The 26532-nt window shown below is 39.0% G+C and overlaps 1 protein-coding gene across 1 annotated transcript in view; it reads right to left on the reverse strand.

Moving 5' to 3' along the window:
- EML6 (EMAP like 6) overlaps window positions 1-24395 on the reverse strand; it is a 325245-nt gene extending 300850 nt beyond the window's left edge. The window contains 2 exon segments of the mRNA XM_043989586.1: window positions 22291-23176; window positions 24154-24395. Coding sequence (XP_043845521.1) covers window positions 22291-22487 — 197 coding nt within the window. The 5' untranslated portion in view covers window positions 22488-23176; window positions 24154-24395.
- Between the last annotated feature and the right edge of the window lie 2137 nt (window positions 24396-26532).

The following is a 26532-nucleotide window of genomic DNA, read 5'->3' on the forward strand; positions in this document are numbered from 1 at the left end:
CATTGGTACATAAACCACAATTATTTTCATGGTAACGTTTTGGCATGTACTTAACATGAGTAATGCAAACCAAGGTGACTAAGTATCCTTTGAAATTATGTTTCTTATTGCTGTAATACTTTGTATACCACTTCTTCTAAATGCAACACCAGTGATACTTGAGGTACTCTGCAATATAAGCAACCCAAATAGGCTCCTGTGCTGTCTTCCTTAAGCCTACAGAGTGACGTTATTATCCAGAAATTAATTATTAATTATCCAAAAAAGGAGTGTAATATCAGAGTTGATTACCAGGTGACATGCTCTTTGATCAAGTCACCCAGAAACCACCTGAACTCCTCTCTAGCATATCTGTGCAATACCCTTTGTAAAAGCAACAGTATCATTGTGGCCAACAGAATGCTCAATTGACACTTAGCTGCCCGCTCCCCCCCCCCCCGCCGCCCCCCCCCCACCCCCTGCCTCATGCTTCACAGACAAGGCTAAATAATAATAATAAAAAAAAAATCTGCCTAATTTGGAATTATCTAGTAGATCAAATAGAATTTAATTTGGAATTATCTAGATCAAATAGAATATAATATAAAATAGAGTCTATTTTAAAACAGATGACATTTTAATATTTTGATATATTTCCTATTTTATATATAATATATTAGTATATGATCTATTTAAAAATGTTTCACGGGCAGCTAGGTGGCACAGTGGATAAAGCACCGGCCCTGGATTCAGGAGGACCTGAGTTCAAATCCAACCTCAGGCACTTAACACTTACTAGCTGTGTGACCCTGGGCAAGTCACTTAACCCCAATTGCCTTACCAAAAAAAAAAAAAAGTTTCACCATCTCCCAAACTTTTTCAAAGATCTCTGAGGGTGGTAGAAGGAAGTTTCCAAACATTCATATCTATGGAAAAGGAATGAGGGAAGAAGCGTGCACATCTGGAGATCCTAGATGACAAGGGAGAGCAAAGGAAGAGTGTTGAAAGATACTAGTCTTCCCACTCCTTGTTCACTAGTTGATGGAATTTTCAGTGGGTACCAGTCTCAGAATTCAGCATTCTCCCTTTACATCCTCCAATCTCTGTCTCTGCACTAGAGTTTGGATCTCCCCCACAGCACTGGTCTCCAATAGTCTCAGTCATCAATTGGTAGAGACTTGGCCCCAGCAGTAGCAGCCACTGCCACAGTTACAAACACTGGTCAATCTCAAGGAAGCCCAGCAATCTCAATCAAATGGCAACTGCCACTGGCCTATAGATGTCCACCTGGCACCAGCAAACAGCTCCAAAAGCAGCCAGAGATCATCAGAGACTATTTTTTTATTCTCTCTCTTCATGATTATTATCACCTTGGGCCAAGAGGTAAGAATTAATTTGAAAAAGATAAGAGAGCAGGCAAGATTACATTGCCTTTAGGCACACAACAAATCCTTTATTTGCCTTTTCTAGGAAAGCCTTGAGAACTATACCTCAATTTAGCTATAACTTCTTTTGCCTTATCTGACTTATACAAGAATAGTAAGGTGGTTTTGATCAAACAATGAATAAACAAGCATTTATTTCCATTCATAACCAAATGGCCTCTCCATATTTAGGCTGGTCCTGAGATATCAGGTTTAGTCCATTAGCAAAACCATAAATGAAACCTTTCCAGCATGATTGAACTTGCCAGTGCTTGTATACAATCTCTGATAATCTACAAAAAAGATTGTAATAATTGCAATACTGTATTTAAAAAGATATTAAGTTGGGTGGTGGCACAGTGGATAGAGCACCAGCCCTGGATTCAGGAGTACCTGAGTTCAAATCCGGCCCAGACACTTGACACTTACTAGCTGTGTGACCCTGGGCAAGTCACTTAACCCCCATTGCCTCACTAAAAAAAAAAAAAAAAGATGTTAAGTCACTCTGAATGAATGAAAAACATTAAGTTCTTACTATGAGTCAAACACTGTATTAAGCACCTGGGATAAAAATATAAAACTGAGGCAATTACTGTCCTCAAGGAGTTTATTCTAATAGAAGAGACAACATATTATAGCATAGAGGTGGCCAGGAAAATGAGTTATGGTCTGGGAAGTCACAAAGATGATGAGTAGGACAACAAACTAGTCAAATGGTATGCCATTTCCAGAATCAAAGGTAGTATTGATTTCGACTGGCATTTTGGGATAGTAACGAACTTTTACATCCTTGGTGCCATCATGATATCAAGGGGGTTCTGAATCAAGGGGACTGGCTTTAAAAAGGAAAGTCAACTTCTTCCCTCAATCTCTTCATTCTGTCTTGAGGTTGTGTATAGTGTGTAGCTCTCTCTCTGTATCTCTATCTCTGTCTCTCTCTGTGTCTGTGTCTGTATCTCTGTCTCCTCTCCTTCCTCTCTCTCTCTCTCTCTCTCTCTCTCTCTCTCTCTCTCTCTCTCTCTCTCTCCCCCCGCCCGCCGCCCCCCCTCAACTGCCTGTAAAGGAAAGTGTGGATTTTCCACTCCACCACAAATAGCCAACTGATCACGCAAGGCAGCCAGCTTGTGCAGCTTTGGATGAACTTGAGAGTGAATCTCTGAAATCATGGCAGCTGCTTCCATTTTGCGTCCCTTCCCTGAGTACAGAAGACCAATCAGAGATCTTAAATTGAACATGTCCAGCTTAGAGGCATCCTTATAAGTTCAAGGACTCAAGAGTTCCTGTGTCCATAGCTGGGGCTGGCTACACTCTGAAAAGAACCCCATCAACGACTATAGCACTTAGAGATGATGAGCACCAGCAAGAGGATAAACTCAGACCCTGGCATAGCTTGCCAAAGACATGGACTTTAGAGAAAGATAGTACAGAACCAAGTCAAAGGCGAAATGTTTATTCAGTGGCCGACCAAATATTTCAGAATTTGTTATTTTAAGTATCAATTTCTTAGGAGATGATAACTATTATTTGTTGTTCAGGCATTTCAGTAATGTATGAATTTGGGGGGACCCTATTTGGGGTTTTCTTGGCAAAAATACTAGAGTGGTTTTGCCATTTCCTTATCCGGTTGATTTTACAGATGAGGAAGTTGAGACAAACAGGGTTATGTACCTTGCCCAGGGTCTCACAACTAATAAGTGTCTGAGGCCCAATTTGAACTCAGGAAGAGTATTCCTGACTCCAGGCCTGGCACTCTTTCTACTGCACCAGATATCTGACCTAATAGAACAGTAACCATAAATTATTACTGCTGCTTTTTAAAGTCTTTTGTCAATGCATGCTTATGAATCTCTTGTGTCTAGCATTCTTTTTGTGTGGCTGTCCTATATCTGATCTATATTGCACATTGAGTACCTTAACACTAGCCCCTCTTCTTTGTGCAAACCCTAAACATGACTAAACCTAAGTAATTTTCCTTGGGGCACCAGAGTAGGGCCTTAAAGAGCCTGAGTTTCAGGAAAGAGAGTCTAATCCCTCCATCTAGAGTTCAGGCTACCCCAGGACTGCACCTGATCTACATGCATGGTTCCAGAGCTGAGAGGGGCCTCTCTTTTTTTTTTTTTTTTGCAGGGCAATGAGGGTTAAGTGACTTACCCAGGGTCACACAGCTAATAAGTGTCAAGTGTCTGAGGCCAGATTTGAACTCAGGCCCTCCTGAATCGAGGACCGGCATTTTATCCACTTTACCACCTAGCTGCCCCTGAGAGGGGCCTCTTAGTAAATAGGTAGCACTCAGCCCTCTGAGCCCAAAAACACCACCACCACCAATTACTTTTACTGTTACATTTACACTAAGCCTTATTTTCCACCAAAATAACCCTGACTTCATATGATACTTTATTTGTAGGAAATTTCCTGAAAACAGAAATGAAAAAGAAGGAAGGCAACACACATGGAAAAAGAATTGTCAAAGACAAACTTTGCAGCCTTCATCATTATGTATGTCAGTTCCTGTCCATATTAAAAGAAAAAGATGGGGTTTCCTGCTGTAAGTGTTAGATGGGGATTTCTATAGCCCAAGGAAAGGGTGTGTATAGTTCTATGGAAACAAAGTCATTCTAGTTATATTTATGCAAGAGTATTATCTTCCTTACCAATTCATCCCCACATAAAGGATGCCTATTCCAATTATGATTTTATTGTGAAACACTCTTGGAAATGAATATTTTATGAAAATTTAAATATTTATATCTATATCTTGATGTTTCAAGGGAAAGGTGATGGAAGATACTGACTAGAAATAGTAAGCATTCAGAAGAGTTTTTCTATGGGGAAAGTGTTGTTAAGGGCTAAAATTCTAGCTAAACTGTCTAAAATATCTAATGAGTGGTCGCCAATAAATTATAAGCTTTAGCAAGAGTTAGACTTTTAAGCATTTATTAAGGAGAATAAGAATTTGATAGAGAAAGGCCTAGATTCCTATCTATTAAAGGGAGAGTGCATTTCTAGCTCCCCTCTCCACCAGCGTCCAAAGGAAAGAGCGAGACAGAGCCCCAGTCCCTTCCATCTTCCTCCCACTAGCCAACGTCACTTCCTGACACCAAAGAAAAGACTCCTGGTCTTGCCCTCAAAGACCTTCACTTCATGGGTGAAACTCTTCTACAGTAAGTCTCCAGCAGGTGGCATCATTCCAATCGTTACAGTGTTAAACATACTATGTTAATTTTCACTAACTCTTATTAAAGAATTACCATGATATATAAAATCAAAACTCAAGATATCGCTGAAAAAGTGAATATTTATTGCATGGTCATAATTTTCTTGTGTATTTCTATCATTTGAGGGCATGAGTTTTTATTTAAAATTAATGTAATGGGGGCAGGTAGGTGGTGCATTGGATAAAGCACTGGCCCTGGATTCAGGAGGACCTGAGTTCAAATCTGGCCTCAGACACTTGACACTTACTAGCTATGTGACCCTGGGCAAGTCACTTAACCCTCATTGCCCCACAAAAATAAATAAATAAATAAAATTAATGTGATGGCTAAATGGATGTCCCAGATGTTCAGATTCTCATCTGAGTAAAGAGCCTAACTCCCCAAAATTCTCTCTCTGAAAGAACAAAAGTGAATTCCTGTCTAAAAGAGTACTATGTGGGGGCAGCTAGGTGGCACAGTGGATAAAGTACTGGCCCTGGATTCAGGATGACCTAAATTCAAATCTGGCCTCAGACACTTGACACTTACTAGCTGTGTGACCCTGGGCAAGTCACTTAACCCTCATTGCCCTGCAAAAGGAAAAGAAAAGAAAAGAATACTTTGTACTATGAAAATACAAAAAATGATGACTTTTCTCTGGGTAACACAATGCTCTGGGTTTTAAACTTTTTGTTAGAGCAGGTAGAATATTTAAGGGTCATTTTTCTTCTTGACATACCTTTTCCCCCTCATATTCCTTTATATATTTTGATCATGTACCAGTGAACTTTATGTTTCAATGAAATGAACCATTTCCTATCAAGCCACTAATTTCTACCACTGAGAGACTACACATTTTTTTAATACACAAAGAGACTGTCAAATATTTTTCTTGAAATGTTAAAAAAAATTTTAGGCCATTCTCCTAAAGTTCCTTCTTATGCTCTCTTCCTCATCTTACATCACCCAGAGCCCTTCTGCCATTCTCCTCCCTCACCATTCTCTTACATGAAGAGGTGGCTCTTCTTCTTGCTAAGGCACAAGTGATCTCCTTCCATCCTTTGTTCTCCAGCAGATTGCTTCTTCTGTCATTCCCACTCTTTCACTTATTTTTCATTCTCTCCCTGTCTACTGGCTGTTTCCCAACTCCTTACAAACATGCTTATAGATTCTCCATGCTCAAAATCCCTCCCTTAATCCATTCCTCCCTGCTAGCTAGCATCCTATAACTGGTAGAGGTACCTATAACTGGTATACACATATACACAACAGATACATATAAACACACACATACATATGTAGAGATATATATGATACATATATATACATACACACATATATAATACAGGATATATATGATATATATACACATACACACATATATAATACAGGATATATATGATATATATACACATACACACATATATAATACTTAGATGTCTTGAACTAGATGTGCCATAAACATCTTAAACTAAACATATCCTAAATTAAAACATCTCTCCTGAAAAGAAAAAGAACAAAACAACTCTCCTTTCTTCTGAATTTCCTTAGTACTCTTGGAGGTACCCCCTTCAACCTAGTCACCAAGTCTCCAAACCTGTTATATTGAATTTCTCTCTCCCTCACTCTCCATATGCAATCTGTTCTACTTATTTAACTCACCCTTTCTCAGGCCTTCTCTCCTCTGACTCTGCCACCACCCTAGTCAAGGCCTTATCACTTCACACTTGTATTATTGCAGTCACTTAACCCTCATTGCCCCGCAAAAAAAAAAAAAATGTCTAATGGACATCTAATTTGAGATGTCTCAAAGGCAATTGGCAACGTAAAATGGGAGGGCAGCAGAGGGGTTGGGATAGGATATGTTGATCTGAGAATTGCCAGCATAGAAATGGGAATTAAATCCATGGGAAGTGACTACATCACCAAGTTGAAGCAATATAGAGGAAAAAGAGAAGAGGGTCTATGTAGAACAGAACCCTGTGGGCAGAACAGAACCCTGTGGGCCACCTATGTTTAGAAGGCATGATCGGGATGAGGATCCAGCAAAAGAAACTGAGGAGCACTCAGATAGGTAGGAGGAGAACCAGGAGAGAGGGGTGTCCTAGAAACATAGAGGAAAGAAAGAGCATTAAGAACAGGGGGTGATCGGGACAGCTAGGTGGCGCAGTGGATAAAGCACTGGCCCTGGATTCAGGAGGACCTGAGTTCAAATCTGTCCTCAGATACTTGACATTTACTAGTTGTGTGACCATGAGCAAATTACTTAACCCTCACTGCCCCGCAAAAACAAACAAAAAAACAAAACAAAACAAAAGAACAGGGGATGATAAACAGTATCAAAGGCTACAGAGAGACCAAATAGAATGAAGACTGAGCAGAGGTCATTGGATTTGGCAACTAAGAGATCACTGATAACTTTGGAGAGAGCAATTGTGGTGGAATGATAAAGTCAGAAGTTGGACTATAAGGGATTAAGAAGAAAGTGAGAGGGGCAGCTAGATGGCGCAGTGGATAAAGAACCGGCCCTGGAGTCAGGAGTACCTGAGTTCAAATCCAGCCTGACACTTGACACTTACTAGCTGTGTGACCCTGGGCAAGTCACTTAACCCCAGTTGCCTCACTAAAAAAAAAAAGAAGGAGGAGGAGAAAGTGAAAGCACATTGTAAAAGGTCTTTTTTGAGGAGTTTAGGCACAAAGGGCGAAAAAAGAAGGTGGTAGTGGGGATAGAAGGATGAAGAAAGTGGCTTTTTTTAAGGTTGGGAAGATATGAATATATTTGTAGGCAGTAGAGAATGAGCCATTAGACGGGGAGAGATTGAAAATAAGTGATAGAGTAGGGATAACAAAAGTGACAAGCTGTTGGAAGAGACTGGATAAAATGGGATGTCTTGAGCAAGTAGAATTTAGCCTTGGTAGGAAGATAGTTTATTAGTTGACATTACTGCTATCAAAAGGGGAGAAGGAAGACAGGATAAGGAAGCAAACAATACTATTTCTATTTTCCTCGCACCTCAAACTAAATTAGAAAGGCATCAAGGAGAATTTTTCAAAAGTCTCATTAGAAGGAATAGGTAACTTCCTCTATTTTCAGATTCAGGAATTCAAAATTTCAAATATCTAAAATGTTGCTTGTTCCCAGATACTAATACCTAACACAATGGTCCTATGCATTACTACTATTGCTACTTCTGTCCCAGAAGAAATGAAAAAGTTAACCCTTATAAAGAAATATGAGAAGCTTTCTGAAGCAGCTTCTTCATCCTGAACGTTCACTTCTGGTCCCCCAACTTTTCACACTGTAAGTGTACTATACCCCTGCAGTCTCTTCCTCTGATTGGCTAGTTCCCCTCAGAACCTCCATTTAAAAGAAAGTATCTAGGTCAGCCATTTTTCCTTTTTCTCTGTCTCCACTCCTAATTCTCTAGGCTTTCTCTACCATGCCCACTATATAGATGCCTTCTCCTCTCCCCTCTGTTTCCTTAAGCTTTTCATATTTCTTTTATGTGTTATCTTACCCGATTAGAACATAAAGATTGGGGGCAGCTAAGTGGCACAGTGGATAAAGCACCAGCCCTGGATTCAGGAGGACCTGAGTTCAAATCCAGTCTCAGACACTTGACACTTACTAGCTGTGTGACCCTGGGCAAATCACTTAACTCCCATTGCCCCGGGAAGGGGAAAAAAAAAAAAAGAACATAAAGACAGGATGTTTTTCTTTCTACTTGTATTTATATTCCCAGCACTTAGCACAGTGTCTGGCATGCAGTATGAACTTGATAAATGTTTGTTCATTTGACTTGTTGATTTTTCTATTCTCTAGACTTTCTAGATTACAATCCTCAGGGGCAGGAGCATCCTATGCTATCTAAAGATGTATAGTTAAATTAAAATGTCAAAACTAGACATGCTAAAAAAAAAAAACTTTTTAAACTTTCCTTTTATGAAAATGAAAGAAAATATTTAAAAGACAACTATTCTCTGGCTTGGGGCACTGGATTCCAAAAGTTAAAGAACCACAAAACAAGATTTTTAAAAATAATATAAAAAGTAAAATTACAGGAGCAGTTAGGTGGCACAGTGGATAGAGCACCGGCCCTAGATTCAGGAGGAGTTCAAATCCAGCCTCAGATGCTTAACACTTACTAGCTGTGTGACCCTGGGCAAATCACTTAACCCCAATTGCCTCACCAAAAAAAAAAAAAAAAAAGTAAAATTACAGCCTTCAAGACAATTCAACATGTCTCGTTCACTGCTAGACCATGGAATGATATCTGTATAATAAAATCAGTTCTTGAACATTCATATTTTCCATATTCTATTGAAATATACACATAAGCAGAGAAAAAGGAAGGGATACATGAAAAGTAGGAAGAAATAGAAAAGGAAAAGATGATGAAGAGAAGCCAACATCTGATTCAAGAGTGATGAAATAATTACTGTAATTATTTGTTATCTAAGGCCTTAGTAATTTAAAAAGAAACACAGAAAAGGTTCTGGATTCTGCCCTTTAATTCCAGCTGAGAACATATTGTTTCTTTTCCATACATCAAAATTCCCCCACAAAAACCTAGATCTGAGTTCTGGTAAAACCTCTTTCCCTTGGGGCAGCTAGGTGGTGTAGTGGATAGAGCACCGGCCCTGGAGTCAGGAGTACCTGAGTTCAAATCCTGCCTCAGACACTTGACATTTACTAGCTGTGTGACCCTGGGCAAGTCGCTTAACCCCAATTGCCTCACTTAAAAAAAAAAAAACACAGGGGCAGCTAGGTGGTGTAGTGGATAGAGCACCAGCCCTGGAGTCAGGAGTACCTGAGTTCAAATCCTGCCTCAGACACTTGACATTTACTAGCTGTGTGACCCTGGGCAAGTCACTTAACCCCAATTGCCTCACTAAAAAAAAAAAACAAAAAAAAACACTTTCCCAATTTACTTCTTATTCCTATCGATTGATTTCATCTGTGAACTGAAAATTGGACCTGAGAAAGAATACAAATGCATTTAAAGTATGCAGTTTGATGGAAAAGTACCAAGGTATCATTAAGACTCTAGATGAATCTTTTAAACACATAAAATCTTTTTTATCACATGTGACTACCAACTAGGTAATCCAGTTGAGTTCTATAATTTTGGGGAGCATCCTTTCAGATCACAGTAAATAACCACAGGGAAATAAAGTTTTAGAACCTATTAGATTGCCCAACTCAAGAACACTAAAAACCTTATTAGCATACCACTTTTTACCAATATCACTCTTCCTATGTACATTTAGCACTTCTAGCATTGTATGAGAATTGGAAAGAATACTGGAAACAGTCTAATCCAAAAGTTCTCAAACTTTTTGTTCTCAGGATCCCTTTCTACTCTAAAATATTATTCAGGTCCCCAAAGAGCTTCTGCTAATGTGAATTAACTTCTAAATATATTTACCATATCAGAAATAAAAACTGGGGCAGCTAGGTGGTGCAGTGGATAAAGCACTGGCCCTGGATTCAGGAGGACCTGAGTTCAAATCCAGCCTCAGACACTTGACACTTACTAGCTGTGTGACCCTGGACAAGTCACTTAACCCTCATTGCCCTGTTTTGTTTTGTTTTTAAAAAGGAAAAAAAAGAAATAAAAACTGATAATATTTAAAAGTATGTATTAAGTCACAGAAAATAACAATAATGAAGTCATTACATGTTAACATAAATAACATATTTTAAATGAAAAAAATTATTTTCCAAAACAAAAGAAATTTGCTGAGAAGAGTGGGGTTTTTAAAAACATATTTTTACAAATACCTTTAATGTCCAGCTCCATAGAAGACAGTTAGATTTTCATATCTGCTTCCATATTCAATCTGTTGTAATCTATTGTTCTGGTTGAAGTACATAAAAAACCCACAATATCTCTGAGATATGCCTGTAGTACTCAGTGTTAAACTTCCAAGGAATGCCTTGGAAGTGCTTAATAAATGCTTATTCCCTTCCTTCCTAATTCCATTTTAGGTCAAGAAGAGACATCAGCAATACCTTCTCCGAATAATATTTTTAAATGCATGAAATAAATACATAAGATTACAAAGGAAATCAATCCTATCAAAATAAAGAAATCAAAATATGCATTAAAAAAACCCCACAGGCCCCTGATGATGAATACACAGATAGGTTTATTCAGGATTCATGGCTTCTAGCCATCAAACAATTCCTTCTCCTCTTCTAACAAGACCCAGTTAGACACAAAGGTTCTCCAGAATGTTTAAGTCAAATCACAAGGAGACCTGGAAATTTTGGGTTTTATTTATGAAATTGTATCAATTTGGGGGCAGCTAGGTGGCACAGTGGATAAAGCACCGGCCCTGGATTCAGGAGGACATGAGTTCAAATCTGACCTCAGACACTTGACACTTACTTAACCCTCATTGCCTCACAAAACAAAAAAAGAAATTGTATCAATTTTGTTTTGCCATCACATTTTCTTATAAGCCTACCTTTCCTAACTGTGAACTCTCCTTTGTATTGTGATATTTAAAATCTATATTGTGTGATCGCCTTAAATTAAAAAGCTTCAGTACCAGTCTTTGGGCATTAAACATTTATTAAAGCATACAGATATTTACAAGGAGTTCAGAAAGTTAAGAAAAAGAAGTACTACCTAGCCTAGAGTTCCAGCCTGGTTGGGTTCTTCCTCAAGTCCTCCTCCACAAGCCTGCTTTAATCAGGAACTCCCCAGCAAGCTGATTGTGGAAGCTTTTTATAGGTCTGGAACAGAGGCGGTCCTTACACGCTGCTTCAAGGTGATTGGTTGCTGTCCTCCAAATCCATTAGCTTTGAAGGTGTTCTCAAGTTGAGTTTACAGTCTAGTTTCTGAGAACAATACCTTCTTAAGGGATAGCCAGGTGTGATTACAATCCAATTAATTTGAAGTAGGCTTAATCAGCAGTCAATCACTCTCACTTGATTCAATCAGTATAGATTAATCTCCAGGTGGGTCTTTGAGTATCTGCTAAATCCCATTATTTCATCACACTTTGAAAGAATCACAGACTTAGCAACCCAGTCTGATACCAGATATAAAATTACACACCTCTAAGCTCCTACCTCTTTACAGAAAGAGAGGAAGAGTGTTTCACCATCTGTTTCCCTGGAAAAGCTAGCTTGATTATTACAATTAAATGGAATTTGATGGCCTTTCAGTGTTGTTTTCTTTTCTTTTTTTTTTTTTTTAAGAAATTGTGCATACTGATCTCCTGGTTCTGCTCACTTCACTCTGTATCAGTTCATATAGATCTGGGAAATGTTTTCAGTAGCACCACCACCAAACAGAAGCTAACTTAAATAAGAGTGAGAATGTTAGAAGCAGTTGTAACATCTATCATTTATTATTTGACAAAAAGATACAACTACCTTCCCATAATAATGTAGATCTTGGGGCTTCTGGAACTAAAGGGAATAAGCATTTATGTATTGCCTAGTACAGATAACAGATACCATCAGGCTAGGTGGTTTACTTGTTTAATCCTCACAACAATCCTGGTGGGTAGGATCTATTAGTATCCCTATTTCACACAGCTAGTAATTATCTGAGGAGGAATTTGAACTCAAGTCTTCCTGACTCCAGACCTAGCATTCTATCCACTGTACCACCTACAAGCCCCAAGAGACTAGTCTGGAAAGCTGTAGGAACATTCTTCCTAAGTGCCCTATGTTGTTAAGAAGTTCTATTAATTCAACAGAAAGTAGAGGGTGTAATTTATTTAGGAAACTATTTATATGTAATATACACCAATATATAGGCTACTTCATTTTATTGCCCTTAGCTTTATTGTGCTTCACGGATATTGCATTTTTTACAAATTGAAGGTTTGTGGCAATCCCAAATCAAGCAAGTCTATCGGCACCATTTTTCCAACAGCATGAGCTGACATTGTGTCTCTGTGTTACATTTTGGTAGCTCTTGCAATATTTCATACTTTTTCATTATTATCTGTTATGGTAATTTGTGATAAGTGATCTTGGATGTTCTTGTTATAATTATTTTGGGGTGCCACTAGTTTTGCCCACATAAGACAGCAAACTTAATATCGCATCTGTTCTGAGTGCTTCACCAATCTGCCTTTCTGTCTCTCTCCTTCTCTTCCAATCTCCCTTTTCCCTGAGACAAAATAATATTGAAATTAAGCCAATTAATAACCCTAAATGGCCTCTAAGTGTTTTAAATAAGAGTCAGTCTATTCAGCAAACTTCATTGTTGTCTTTATTTTTAATTCCAAAGCCACTCCAACCTTCAGCAGCCAACCACCCTGATCAGTCAGCAGCCATCAACATTGAGGTAAGACCCTCCTTCAGCAAAGATTATGACTCACTGAAGGCTCAGATGATGATTAGCATTTTTTAGCAATGAAGTATTTTTTAATTAAGGTATTACATTTTTTAGACATAATACTATTGCACAGTTAATAAAGTATAACATAACTTTTATATGCACTAGAAAACCAAAAATTTTGTGTGACTCACTTTATTGAGATATTTGCTTTATTGAGGGCATGGAACCAAACTTGTAATATCTCTGAGGTACACTTGTAGTACCCTCTCAGTGTTAAATTTCCTACTTGCTAAAAATGCTTATTCAGATTTTTAAAAACAATTGGCATTGATGTGCTTGGTAAGAGAACAAAAGGCAAAGGAATCCAGCTAAAATCATAATGTGAGGTCATCCTTCTCAACCACCTCCTTTTTTTTCTACATAATCAAAATAAAATGCCCTAGTAGCTTCTACACTCCCAAGCTATATGCATTTAGCCTATATAGATAACATAGGGTGGTTTTTTTCTAGTGAGGTGTGGGTGTGAAAGGAAGTAGTAGTTAGCAAAAGACAACAAGGACTTTAAAGGTAGGAGTTTTATTTGGAGAAGTTTAGCACTGTACCTAGCACATAGTAGGCATTTAATAAATATTGACTGAATAGAGGAGCTATAACCAGGACTAATTTTTCACTAACCTACTAGCTAATCAACATATCTGACAATATTATTCATGGCACTGATATGATGCTTTTTTAAAAAAAAGTTTTATAGGTGACATTTGCTTTCTTATATCATAGTCATTTTAATTTTTTTTTTGCAAGTCAATGAGGGTTAAGTGACTTGCCCAGGGTCACACAGCTAGTAAGTGTCAAGTGTCTGAGGCTGGATTTGAACTCAGGTCCTCCTGCATCCAGGGCTGGTACTTTATCCACTGCGCCACCTAGCTGCCCCCATAGTTATTTTTAAATATACCTTTTCAACCCATCTAGTTTTCCCTTATAAAAGCAACAATGCACATCAGCAAAAACAATTGATACATCTACCATGTCTAATAGCATATGAAACATTCCATACCCACAGTGACCTATCTCTTCAACAAGAGGAAGAAAATACATTTTCTTATCTTTTCTCTAGTGCCAAGTTTGTCCATTATGATTGTAAATGGTTCAGTTTCTTTTTCTTTTTGTTCTTAACATTTACATATTTGTAGCCATTATGTATATTATTTTCCTGGTTCTGCTTACTTTACTCTACATCAGTTCATTTAAGCCTTCCCATTTTTCTCTGAATTCCTCATGTTTATTGTCTTATACCATGATCATGCTCAGTTCTGAGCACTACAGTTTAAGAAAGATAATAAGCTGAAGAGTATCCAGAAGAAAGCAACCTGGATGGTGAAGGGCCTTGAGTCCAAGACAGGAAGATAGATTGATGGAACAAGGTTTAGGCTAGAAAAAAGAAGACCAAGGGAGTCCTTTGAAAGCTTTCTTCAAGTATTTAAAAGGCTGTCATGTGGAGGAGGGATGAGACATGTATTGTTTGGCCCCAAAAGGCAGAATCAAGAAAAATGGTTGGAAGCCACAAAGAGACAAATTTAGGTAGGCTTTCTGTCAAGAAAAACTTCCCAACAATTCAAGTTGTCTCAAAGTGGAATGGATTACACCAAGAAGTAGTGAGTTCTTCCTGCTTGGTGGTCTTCAAGTAGAAGCTGGGTGATCAGTTGTTGCATACATTATAGTGGGAGGGGCAGCTAGGTGGCACAGTGGATAAAGCACCGGCCCTGGAGTCAGGAGTACCTGAGTTCAAATCCGGCCTCAGACACTTAACACTTACTAGCTATGTGACCCTGGGCAAGTCACTTAACCCCAATTGCCTCACTAAAAAAACAAAAACTAAACATTATAGTGGGGATTCCCTTTGGATCAAGCTAGATGGATGCTGAAGAAGATACTACTTCTCAAAGTCTGTGATTCCATAACATTCATGTAGCACAACTCCAATCAAATGGGTACCTACTTTATTTCCAGTTCTTTGCAACCACAGAAAATAATGTTGCTGTTAACATTTTGGTATATATGAAACCTTTATTTCTATCTTTGACCTCTTTGGAATATATATATAATCAGTAGGATCTATGGATTAATGGATTACATTATAATCACCCCCTGCCAAAAAAAAAAATCAAACTCCAAACTGTTTTCCAAAATGGTTGGACCAATTCACAGCTCCACTAACAGTATATTGGTATACTTGTCTTCCCTTACGTCTTCTAACAATCAATCAATAAAATCTTTAAGGATACAAAACAAAAAAGAAAGTAAGTCTTCCCTTCAAGGAGCTCACATTGTAGTGCTTAATGAAATAGAATGAACAGTTTATTTGGAGTCTAAAGACCTGGGTTTGAATCTCATTTCTACTACTCGATGCCTATGTGACCCTAGACAAGTTATTTAATCTCAGTAAGCCTTAGTTTCCTCATTTGTAAAATGAGGACCTCAGAGGTCCCTTTTGGCCCCTAATCTATATGTGTGTAAATTTCCTATATATCTTAGATACTGTGCTTTTATCATAGATAAGTAATGAAAAGATTTTTCCCCAAATGAGCAGTTTCTTCTCTTTTCCTAGCTGCATTGATTTTGTTCATGCAAAACTTTTCAACATCAGGTTGCTGTTCATCCTTTGTTTTTAAAGAGGACCGATGATATCACAGGGTGATGTCTTGACTTGCATGTGAATTAGATTAAATGAGGCAGCATCATGTAATCAAAGTCATCTGTTATAGCTTTTGTAATCTCAATTCTTTGTTCAGTTAAGAATTCTACTACACATAGTTGAAAAAAGTACCTTGTAGGGGCAGCTAGGTGGCGCAGTGGATAGAGCACTGGCCCTGGAGTCAGGAGAACCTGAGTTCAAATCTGGCCTCAGACACTTAACACTTATTAGCTGTGTGACCCTGGGCAAGTCACTTAACCCCAATTGCCTCACTAAAAACAACAACAACAACAACAACAAAAAAGAAAAAGAAAAAAGTACCTTTTTCCATTTTCTTCCAATTTTTTAATGAGGTAACCACATAATTACGGCACTTAGCCATTTGGAACTTATTGTGGTAAAGAGTATGACATGATGTTTATATCATAGTATGCTACCACATTCTTCAAGCTACAGTCAATAGGGTGTTAATAACCTGAATAAGAATTCTGGCCTCCCTTGCCTTCCCTCCCTCACACTTTCTCTTGTTCTGTGGATCTATAATTATGGTGTCGGGGATCTGCTTATCTGAAAGCAAGTGGATGGTAAGGAATAAAAGAAGATAATCATAAAGGAATGATTAACAAAAGTATAGCAATAATGAAATTATAACTGTCTAACTATTTAGACTATAATCTATGGTCACATGTACAAAGTAATTGCTATTTGTTAGCACACCCTAAATCTCCTTTGCAGTCAGTTGTTTTCATACCCATATAAACAGATCAGCAGGATCCAGTGAAAAAGTCACTAGTGGCCCCAATGTTCAGACTCATCAGTTTATTAAAGAATTCAAAATCTAACCTTTTTAAGTTTATCATATTAATATTAATTGGATATACTTGCACAAACCATTGCTGTCTGTACAAATAAAATATGTACAATGGTGGGACCAGTTCCATACCATCTCAATCATGATTGTATAATCTGTCTTAAGGCAAGTTATAGGTTTTTAAAAAAATTCTACCAATATTTTTTTATTTTCTTCTTTCTTACTTCTTTTTTCTTTCTTTTATCCATCCTTCCTTTCTCTTTTTCTTTTTATTTGCTATTCTATTCTTTTTGCTTTTGAGACTGGGTCTCCCTATGGCCCCTTCCTTAGCAGCAAAGCAGCAACTCATGGATTTATTCTAATACTTCTTGGCACAGAAATTTTGACTTATTTCCATTTTTTCCAACCTTGGCCAGTTTGGCATCCTGCTACCCCTCCACTCCCCAGGGGCTCACCATATTGGTGACTGACAATGCAGACACCCTATCAGTTTTATCCCTACTATAGCTCAGAACTCCAGAATTCAATTGTTACCAGTCTCAGCCTCCGTGGTAGAAGGTACTATAGCCATTCATTATGATACCAGGTTCCCAATAGTTTCAAAGCTGATCATATTCCTAAAATAAATTGGAACCTGAAAACATTTAAAGATTAAGTTCTAGAAGTCATGTTATAGGAGATAATGAGAGATGAATATTTTAAAATAAATCAATAAATCATTATCTGTTGAACTCCTACTAATAACAAAGGCGTGGTGGTTCTCATTCTCACCTGTAGCTTATAACCTATTTGGAGACATGACAAATAGATTTTTAAAAAATTAACAGTACTAAAGAAAAAGTAAGGACCAAGCAAACTATGGAGGTAATTAAAACTGTGGGGCAGCTAGGTGGTGCAGTGGATGGAGTACTGGGCCTGGAGTCAGGAAGACTACTACTCTCCCTGAGTTCAAATCTAACCCCAGACACTTACTAGCTGTGTGACCCTGGGCAAAGTCTCTTAAACCTGATTGCCTCAGTTTCCTCATAAACAAAATGAGCTGGAGAAGGGGCAAAGCACTATAGTATCTCTGCCGAGAAAACCCCCAAAAGGGTCATGAAGAATCAGGCATGACTGAAAAATGACAAATAACAACAATAACAATTAAAATGGTATGAGTTCTATTACAACTAATGTTTGGTTTTAAAGGATAAGAAAGATTTAAATAGGTAGAGAAAGTTAAGAGGTCATTTTAGCATGAGGGAAGGTGCTAAGACAAGAAAGCACAAAGCATATTTAGAAAATAATAAGTGGACAGTATCTGAAGCAGAAAGTTCACATAAGGCTGAAAAGGTCAACTGGGGACAAATGTTTAAGACAAGTATAAAACTGAAAGCAGACTATTCTGGAGACCAGTGACCTTCAAAGTAGAGGCCCCCCAAGGAAGGCGTGAGCAATCAGTTAGGGGATAAGAAGGGTAAATTTCATCCCACCTTCCTTGTTATGATAGTCAGCCAAGGAACTTCTCTCAATCACAACCAAACCTATTTAAATCCCCCAACACTCCTCCCTTTGGCCCCCTCTTCCAGTTATGCAAGCTCCCAACTTCTCCCCTCTGAACCAGGAGAAGGCCCTTCAGGGCAGTTATAATATAACTGCTACCCAGACACTGGTAGCAGCAACCATGGGAAAATACCCCTCTGCTAGCATAATCCCTATTCCCAGATCACTTTGTGGCTGGGACAGGTGCCTTTTGTGCTTTAAGGCAGTGACCAAGTGAACAAGGGCCCTCCTTTCTTTTTGGTTTTGGGTGGAACTGCATGAGTTGTACAGAATGAGCAAACTTGGATGAGTTGTGATCTGCCTCTCAGAACACTGTACATTATATTTTTTCTTTTTAAATTTTTTTCAATTAACAAGCATTTATTTTCTCTCCCTCCCACCTCCCCATTCCCATTAGGAAAAAAAAGAAAAGAAAAACCCTAGTACAACATATATGCATAGTCAAGCACAGCAAATTCCCACATCAGTCATGTCCAAAAAATGTGTGTCTCATTCTGCATATTGAGTCCATTATCTCTCTGTTAGGAGGTATGTAACATTCAGAGTACCTATACTCTGGAATCATGGTTGGTCACTGATCAGAAATTTTATGAACCCACTCTTCCTCAAAACTTCCTTATTCTTGTCAAGGGTAACACCCTCCTGTGAGTCACCAAGGACTGCAATCCTGGTGTCATCTTCTATTCTTCCTATCCCTCATCCCATATATATAATCAGTTTTCAAATATTGTCATTTCTTCCTTTGCTCCTTACATCTCTCTACTCACACAGCTCAAGCACTACATTTTACATGAAACTTTTCCGGATCCCTACTGTTAGTCTTCATCAGCCCTAACTATGCTGTATTTAATTGCCTTGTATTTATTCTCTATGTACTTATATGTGTTTGCTCTCCAATATAATATTGGGTCCTTGAAAATAAAGATTGTTTCGGTTTTTTTGTATTTGTATCCCCAGCAACTAGAACATAGTAGATATTCAATAAGGGTTTGTTGATTGGTTAATTGCCCTTAAGAACTCTCTCATTTAAAACATATTTATTTAAAAATACCTAAAATTATTTTATGTAGTTTTATTAGGACAGCTAAAACGTGCCAACATCCTCTAATATGTTATCTGGGTTAAAGGGCAATCATTAAAAAAGAAAACTAAGCTTCCAGTTCCAATATATCACATTATCCTAGTACACTAAGTTAAAAAAATTTGTCTTAAACTTACAGCCTATCATTGCAGGAGGATATATTGCCAATGGACTACAATTTGTTCTGCCAAACCCTACATTATTGCGAGGCTTCAGCTTGCTTTTCAGAGACGACTGGATTTCTTGAAATGGGATGTTATCAATATTTATTGCACTGGCTTTCTAGCTAATATCCTGAAGAAAGTGATATGATCATAAAGCAATAGCAGCTATAATATTGAAATGTATCTACTTTCAAAATAATACAAAAGCAAAATATGAGATAGGATGATATTAATTATCTTAACAGATTTTATTGAATCAAGGTAGTCAAACAATGTTAACATTTAGTATACAAGAAATCTAAAAGATGACTGATGGAAAACTTGAAAATACCCTTATTTACCCAATAATTTTAAATATATTATGGAAGAATTGTACTTGTGTGTCTCCAAAATTAATCAAAATCTATAAAAGACAAGTATTTTTCCCAACATACACATGCATATGTATCTCTAGTATATAAACTGTCAACAATTCACAATATGGATTTTAATCATCTACCTTGTTTCTGAAATTAAATAGAAATTGCACATTAGAACTCAAAACACTGAGGACTAAAAGGGGGGAACAAATAGAGATCATGTACCATTATTCTCAGTAATAAAGAAGTGAACATAGAAAATAACAGCATAAAAGAATGATAATTTTAAAAAGAAGTCTAGGGTAAAATATAATCTCTTATTTGTGTTCAATCTTTCTTTTTTATTCCTATGAAAAAGAGATTATAAACAGAGTACAAAAACCTACTCTGCTGAATTTACTTAGACCCAATCAAATATGCTAGAGAATCTAACAATAAAGTGCTCTCTGAATACATATACTCTTTTTTTCCATATAAATATTTTATTATTTTCCAGTTACATTTAGAGATAGTTTTCAACATTTGTTTTTATAAGATTTCTAGTTTCAAATTTTTCTCCCTCCCTCCCCTCTCCCCAAAACAGCAAGTAATCTGATATAGGTTATATATGAATACATATACTCTTAAAGAAACCAGTATATACCAGTCAAGAGATAAACTATTCTTTTTTTTCTTTTTATAAATTTTAGTATCTCCACAAATAATTTTGGAGCATAAATTATTTCACCTTTTTAAACATTTTTTTTATTATTTGGGGTTAAAAGGTTTCTATAAACTCCAATCAGCTCTATACTATTATATCTCCAATGGTCCAATTAGCCTGTCACTACCAGTGGTTTACTGCAACTCCACCCTCACCCCATCTCACTGTTAGAAAATAGCATTATTGTTAAGGTTTTCCAACATTTGAAAGCTCTTCTTGATTTAGGGGTCCAATTTTTCAGAGTTGTTTGATTAATTATAATATTAATATCATTTAACCTTAGCAACTTCTTAGTATAATAGACATGCTCTGCAACCCCAAATAACCACATCTTTGGTAAGATATTGTAATGCATATAATGCCCTAAGACATAGAAAAATACACAATGCCTTTAATTTTTCTTTAACATTCAATCATTTAATTTAGTGGTTCACATGGGTGACTTTAATAATAAGCAGTGCAGTAAAAGACACAAAATCTCAGGGAGGGAACTTATTGCAAATGTCCAGATCAGCACCCCTTCTATTAACAGGTTGTAGGTATAAGACAAGATCTATCATATGCAATATGAATGAAGTTTCATGTGTCATTTGTAACAAAGGGTGAGAATTCTAAGCAATAAAAATTCTGAACTTTGAAAAAATCAAGACTCTAGCATATCTTATATTTCATAACATTAATTTTCCAACTCTTTTGGTCTCCAAACATAATGAGAATGACCACAGAATTCACTGTCTCAGCAAAGCACAAGACAGACTGAAATATGGGCAAGAAAAGCAGCCCAATTCAATATCGTTCATTGCAATGAAAAATATGCTCAGAACCCAAATTATAACTAACTTTTTATACTACTTAACTATTTCACTGTTGCAATTAGATGTCTTTTAAAAGGGGTCTCTATGGTAAGGTGATACATTTTTGAAAATGCATACAAAGTAAACAAGTTTATTTTAAAATGTGCCAACTTGAGAAGTATAAATAGCCAAATATAGATTCTCTTAGTTTTATTTCATCCTCAGGTTTCTCCCTACTCTAGGCTACTCCCATGGCTGGAAAAGCTTCCTTAGCTGTCAAAGGCTGAAAGAGATTCTCTTGCAAAGCCATCTGGGCCACACCTTGCTTGGTCACCCAGAAGCTAGGAAGTTGGAAGACAACATTTGTTTTGGTTGCCATAGGGAAATGAATCCCAAGAATCAGATTAATTGTTTCACAGCTTACTATCATCAGTCCCTAAACTGGCCAGTCTTCCAGTTTTGCTCTGCTAACAGTCTGGTGTCATCAGCTACCAGATGTTGGTTGTTTTAGGGTCTGGCAGGTAGGATGTGGTGTGGCCCAGCAGCTGCCAGCATTTAATAACCTTGTTGGTGTGGAAGGATCCTCTTAGAGTCTCACCACCATAATATAAGATATTCAAACATTGCCAAGTAAAATATTGTAGCACAGTATTTTTTTAAAAAACAAACTCACCACCTCCCTGAGGAAACTGCTCAGATTTAGAGTGATGTGAAAAAAGCTACCAAATTCCTCTCTCTCTCTCTCTCTCTCTCTCTCTCTCTCTCTCTCTCTCTCTCTCTCTCTCTCTCTCTCTCTCTCTCTCCAAAAATTAATTTCCTTTACATTGCCCCTCTGGCAATTTTCTGAGTGGCACCCAAAAGGTAATAGGGGTAGTTCAAGCTTGGTACTATTAACATGTCCTACCTTTAACCAATAAAGAGAGGTAAAGGGAAAGTGTTTAAAAGTTACCTAGGATCTCTCCACTTGTAGCAAGAATGAAAAACAACAACAAATATCAAGACACTTACTCCTTAGAGACTTAACAATCCCTTAAGAGAATGAAAGGAATCAGTGAACACTGATGCCCCCAACACCCTGCCCCCAAAACATTCGGCCTTGAAATATGCTTTTCTGTTGTGCCGGGTTGTACCAAAAGGATTGCTTTTCATGACTTCCAGACCTGACCGTGAGAAAAGACCGGCTGATTCGTCTTGCCCGGTCCCTTTTCCAGCTTCCAACCCCAGCCTACTCCTCTTACCTGATAATGTCGTCGTTGTGTCCCAAGAAGAATTTCTGGTTGTGCTCCCGGGTGTTGTACACCACCCCGACTCCAGCCACGAAGTAGACCACCTCCTTGCCCGCGGTATAGTACAGGTTGTTGCGGCATTGGTGACCCCTGTAACCGTAAACCCACTCCAGCCGAAGCTGGCATCTAGGAGCTGTCCGATCCGCCATGATAACGCAACCCCACTCACAGACACACACACACACACACACACACACACACACACACACACTCACACACCGAGACACACACACAGTCGACTTGGCCCTCTCCCTCTTTCCCGCCCCCCCCCCACCTTGCCTACAGCTCTCGCTGGGAAGGGCTCGGGGCTGCGGCAGGGTTGAGAGTCTTCAGTTGGCACTTGGAGATTCTGATTTCCAGGAGGAAACGCATCCACAGCCCCGTGTGCCCGCTGACACCATAATCTGATGCTGCTGCTGCTAGAGAAGAGGAGCAGCTACTGCTGCTGCTGCTGCCGCCGCGGCTCCACGGGTTTGCAACCCAGACACTTTGGGAGAGATGGATGAAATGAAAACGCTCTCTGAGCTTGGACGGATATTGCTCCAAAGACAAAAGCAACTTCCAGGTGCCGACACCACCTGCAAGGTCTCTGACTGCTGCCCCTTCGCGTAACTGGCACCGAAAGAGCTTTCTGGGGTTCTCTCCCCTTCCCCAAACACACCTTTTAAAAAGAGACCTATATGTTCAAACGGTAAAGACAGGAACCGGTCTATATGTTTTAAGTTGCAGAGGATGGAATTCTGCAGCAATTCCCTGGATTTATCCGGTGACAACCTGGATTTTACTGGGAACTCTTGCAAGCTTTTCCATCATGGTCCTTGCTTTCCAAATTGTCCATCTACATCCAGGATGAGTGAAACGAGAAAAAAATAGAATTGAATAAAATTACTAGGTTTCACACACACACACACACACACACACACACACACAGAGTCACCCAATCTAACCAAGCTAACCCTAGCTTGCAGCTCCTCCCTACTCCCCACTGTTACAAAATATCTAACACATTTAGCTGTTTGGTGACTGAGCTAGCTGGTAATGATTTAGAACATCTCCTGTTCTCTTTCAACTAAAAAATGTCCCTAAAACCATGACAGAAGTCGAATGATCATTTAAGGGGGGGGGATATATTTGTTCAAATCCTTTGGGGCGTATTTTTTTAAAATCCACATTCTTTTCCCCCCTACATCTGTATGAAAAAAAAATAAAGAGCTCCAACATCAATGTTGGCCAGCCTCCTGAGACTAAATCAAAAGCGTCATACGAGATTCTGAATCTGAGGAAAGAGAAACAAGAGCGGTTTTGTAGTGAGTGTGTGTGTGTGTGTGTGTGTGTGTGTGTGTGTGTGTGTGCGCGCGCGCGCGTGTAGAGAGAGGAAAGATAAGGAGGGAGGGAGGAGAGACAGAGACCGTGACAGAGACAGAGACAGAGACAGAGACAGAAAGAGAGACACTGGACATTGACACAGACTACTCCTGGGTCTGGAAAAAACTGAACAATTATGAAGTGGAGATTGATAAATCTTTCCTAAAGGCATAATATAAGGCAAAGCTTTAACTTGGGGTGCGATGTGGAGGGGGAGCACACTGACTGGCTTTGAACCAGTAGTTAAGGGGAGGTGTCCCCTAAATCCATTTACAACCTGAAAACAGCTAGGCTTCATCACGATGCCTCTCGTGGACCGTCGTCCCCGTGCATGTCGTAGCTCTGTGCACCCCTAGCCTGCCTGTCACATAGAAACCCTAGTTCCCTCCAAATCGCCCTTCCCTAGGGTGCAGCTAAGGTGGTCCGCACTGCGAGGGGAGGTGAACCTACCCCTGTCCAATATTCATTCCCTCACGGGGGCTGGATTTCTGCCCCCCATCCAGAATTAGCCAGCCTCCCTCCCTCTGCTTCCGTTACTGCCCGCGCTTGCAGCTGTCCAGCTCTGGGTTCCCCTGCCACCCGTGGAGAAGGCAGTGCCCAAGTCCTTGTGCTTAGAAGACAGGCAGACCCTGCTCCCTCCCTCCCCTGCTCTCTCTCTCTCTCCTCTCCTCCCGCTCCTGGGTGGGGGCGGCGGGGTCTGCTTAATCACTAGGACGACGAGGGAGGGACGTTCTTTCTCCCGCGAAGGCTCTCCGGGAAAGGGGACTGGAGAGAGGGAGGAGGGGCTTCGGCGCAGGCGTCCCTGTCTTTAGAAAATCACGGCGCACTGGTTACTAAGACAGCGCGGCGCTTAGAAACCGCGACGCCTTCCCTTCTTCCAACCAAGCGACTTCTTTGTGACTCTAGGGATCCTGGGAAATGTAGTTCGAAGCTCCGGGCTTCCCTAGCTTTCCTACAAGAATCGTGCGGAGAACGCCTACAAATCCCAAGATTCTCAGCGGCCGGAGCGGCGTAGTGCGAGGGCGCTTTGGGGGCTAAAGGTATTTGGGTGGGGAGCTATCCAAGGGCGACAGCTTCTCTGGAGGGGCGCGCCCTAGCGACCGCTGCCGCTGGAGGCCTGTGTAGGCTTGTGCAGGCTTGTGCGGCTGGAAGAGGGACGCGGGGAAAGTCTATACTGGCCTAAGGGCTCTTCCTATGCGCTCTCCCCACCACCCTCTGGAAGGTCACCCTTCTGAGACCTCTTGAAAGAACTGGGCAGCTTCTTTGTTTTCCATCTCCTTCAGTCTCCTTTTCCATTCATAAACAGCATCTGGGCCCAAACAACCCTTAGGATTAACCTCACACTCCGCAAATTGGCCAAGAGAACAAAAGATCAGCGTTGGAAGGTTTGTGGGAAGAGAGGAACCCTGGTGCATTGTTGGTGAAGCAGTGAAATGGTACAACCATTGTGGAAAGTAACATGGAATTATGCGACTAAAGTGACTAAAATAGCCATATTCTGACCCAGAGATTTCATTGCTAGGCATTTGCCCCAAGGAAGCCATTGATAAGAAAAGAGCACCCATTTTCACCTTAATTGTTATAGCGGCACTTTTTGTAATAACAAAGAATTCAAAATGTATAGATATGCCCATTATTGGGGAATGGCTGAATAAACTGTAGTACATGAATGTAATAGAATATCACTAAAATGTAAGAAATAATAAGTGTGAATTAATACAGAGAAGCATAGAAAGGAGCTACATGAGTTAATGCAGAGTGAAGTAAGCAGATCCAAGAAAACGATATACACAATGACTACAAATGCAAAGACCATGCACACAAACCAAAAATGAGTTTTGCAAAATTACAAAGAACTGTTACTCTAAATATGAGAAGACATTCCCATCCTGCCTCTTGGCAAAGGTGAAAGGTCCACAAGTGTTGTGTAATCCACATAGTTTAAGACTTTTTGATGCATTGATCAGTTATGATGATTTTCCCCTCTTTTTTGGTCTTTAAAAATACTATTTGTTATATGGATAACTCTCTGGGAAGGGGAGGGGGAGGAATACTGGGAAAAATTATGGTGATGTCCAAAAGACAAAAATTTATTTAAAAAAAAAAGTAGTTGTGGGGCAGCGGATAGTCAGGAGTACCTGAGTTCAAATCCTGCCTCAGACACTTAACACTTACCAGCTGTGTGACCCTGGGCAAGTCACTTAACCTCAAATGCCTCACTAAAAATAATTTTTTAAAAAAGTAGTTGTAGACAAAAACTGCTGGGAAAACTGGAAGATAGTATGGCAGAAATTAGGCATAGACCAACATCTTACACCTTATACTAAAATAAGGTCAAAATGGATACATGATTTAGACATAAGAGGTGATACCATAGGTAAATTAGGAGAGAAAGGAATAGTGTACCTATCAGATCTTTGGAAAGGAAAACAGTTTTTGACCAAACAAGAGATAGAGTATATTATAAAATGCAAAATGGATGATTTTGATTATATTAAATTAAAAAATTTTTGTACAAACAGAAACAATGCATCCAAAATTGGAAGGGAGGCAGAAAGCTGGGAAACAATTTTTGAGGCCAGTGCTTCTGATAAAGGCCTCATCTCTAAAATATATAGGGAATTAAATAAAATTTATAAGAATCCAAGTCATTCCCCAATTGAGAAATGGTCAAAGGATATGAACAGGCAGTTTTCTGATGAAGAAACCAAAGCTATCTATTCCCATATGAAAAAATGCTCTAAATCTCTAATGATTAGAGAGATGCAAATTAAAACAACTCTGAGGTACCACCTGACACCTATCAGATTGGCTAAAATGACAAAAAAG

Source organism: Dromiciops gliroides, chromosome 2 (genome assembly GCF_019393635.1).
Source record: "Dromiciops gliroides isolate mDroGli1 chromosome 2, mDroGli1.pri, whole genome shotgun sequence".
In the NCBI taxonomy this organism is placed as follows: Eukaryota; Metazoa; Chordata; class Mammalia; order Microbiotheria; family Microbiotheriidae; genus Dromiciops; species Dromiciops gliroides.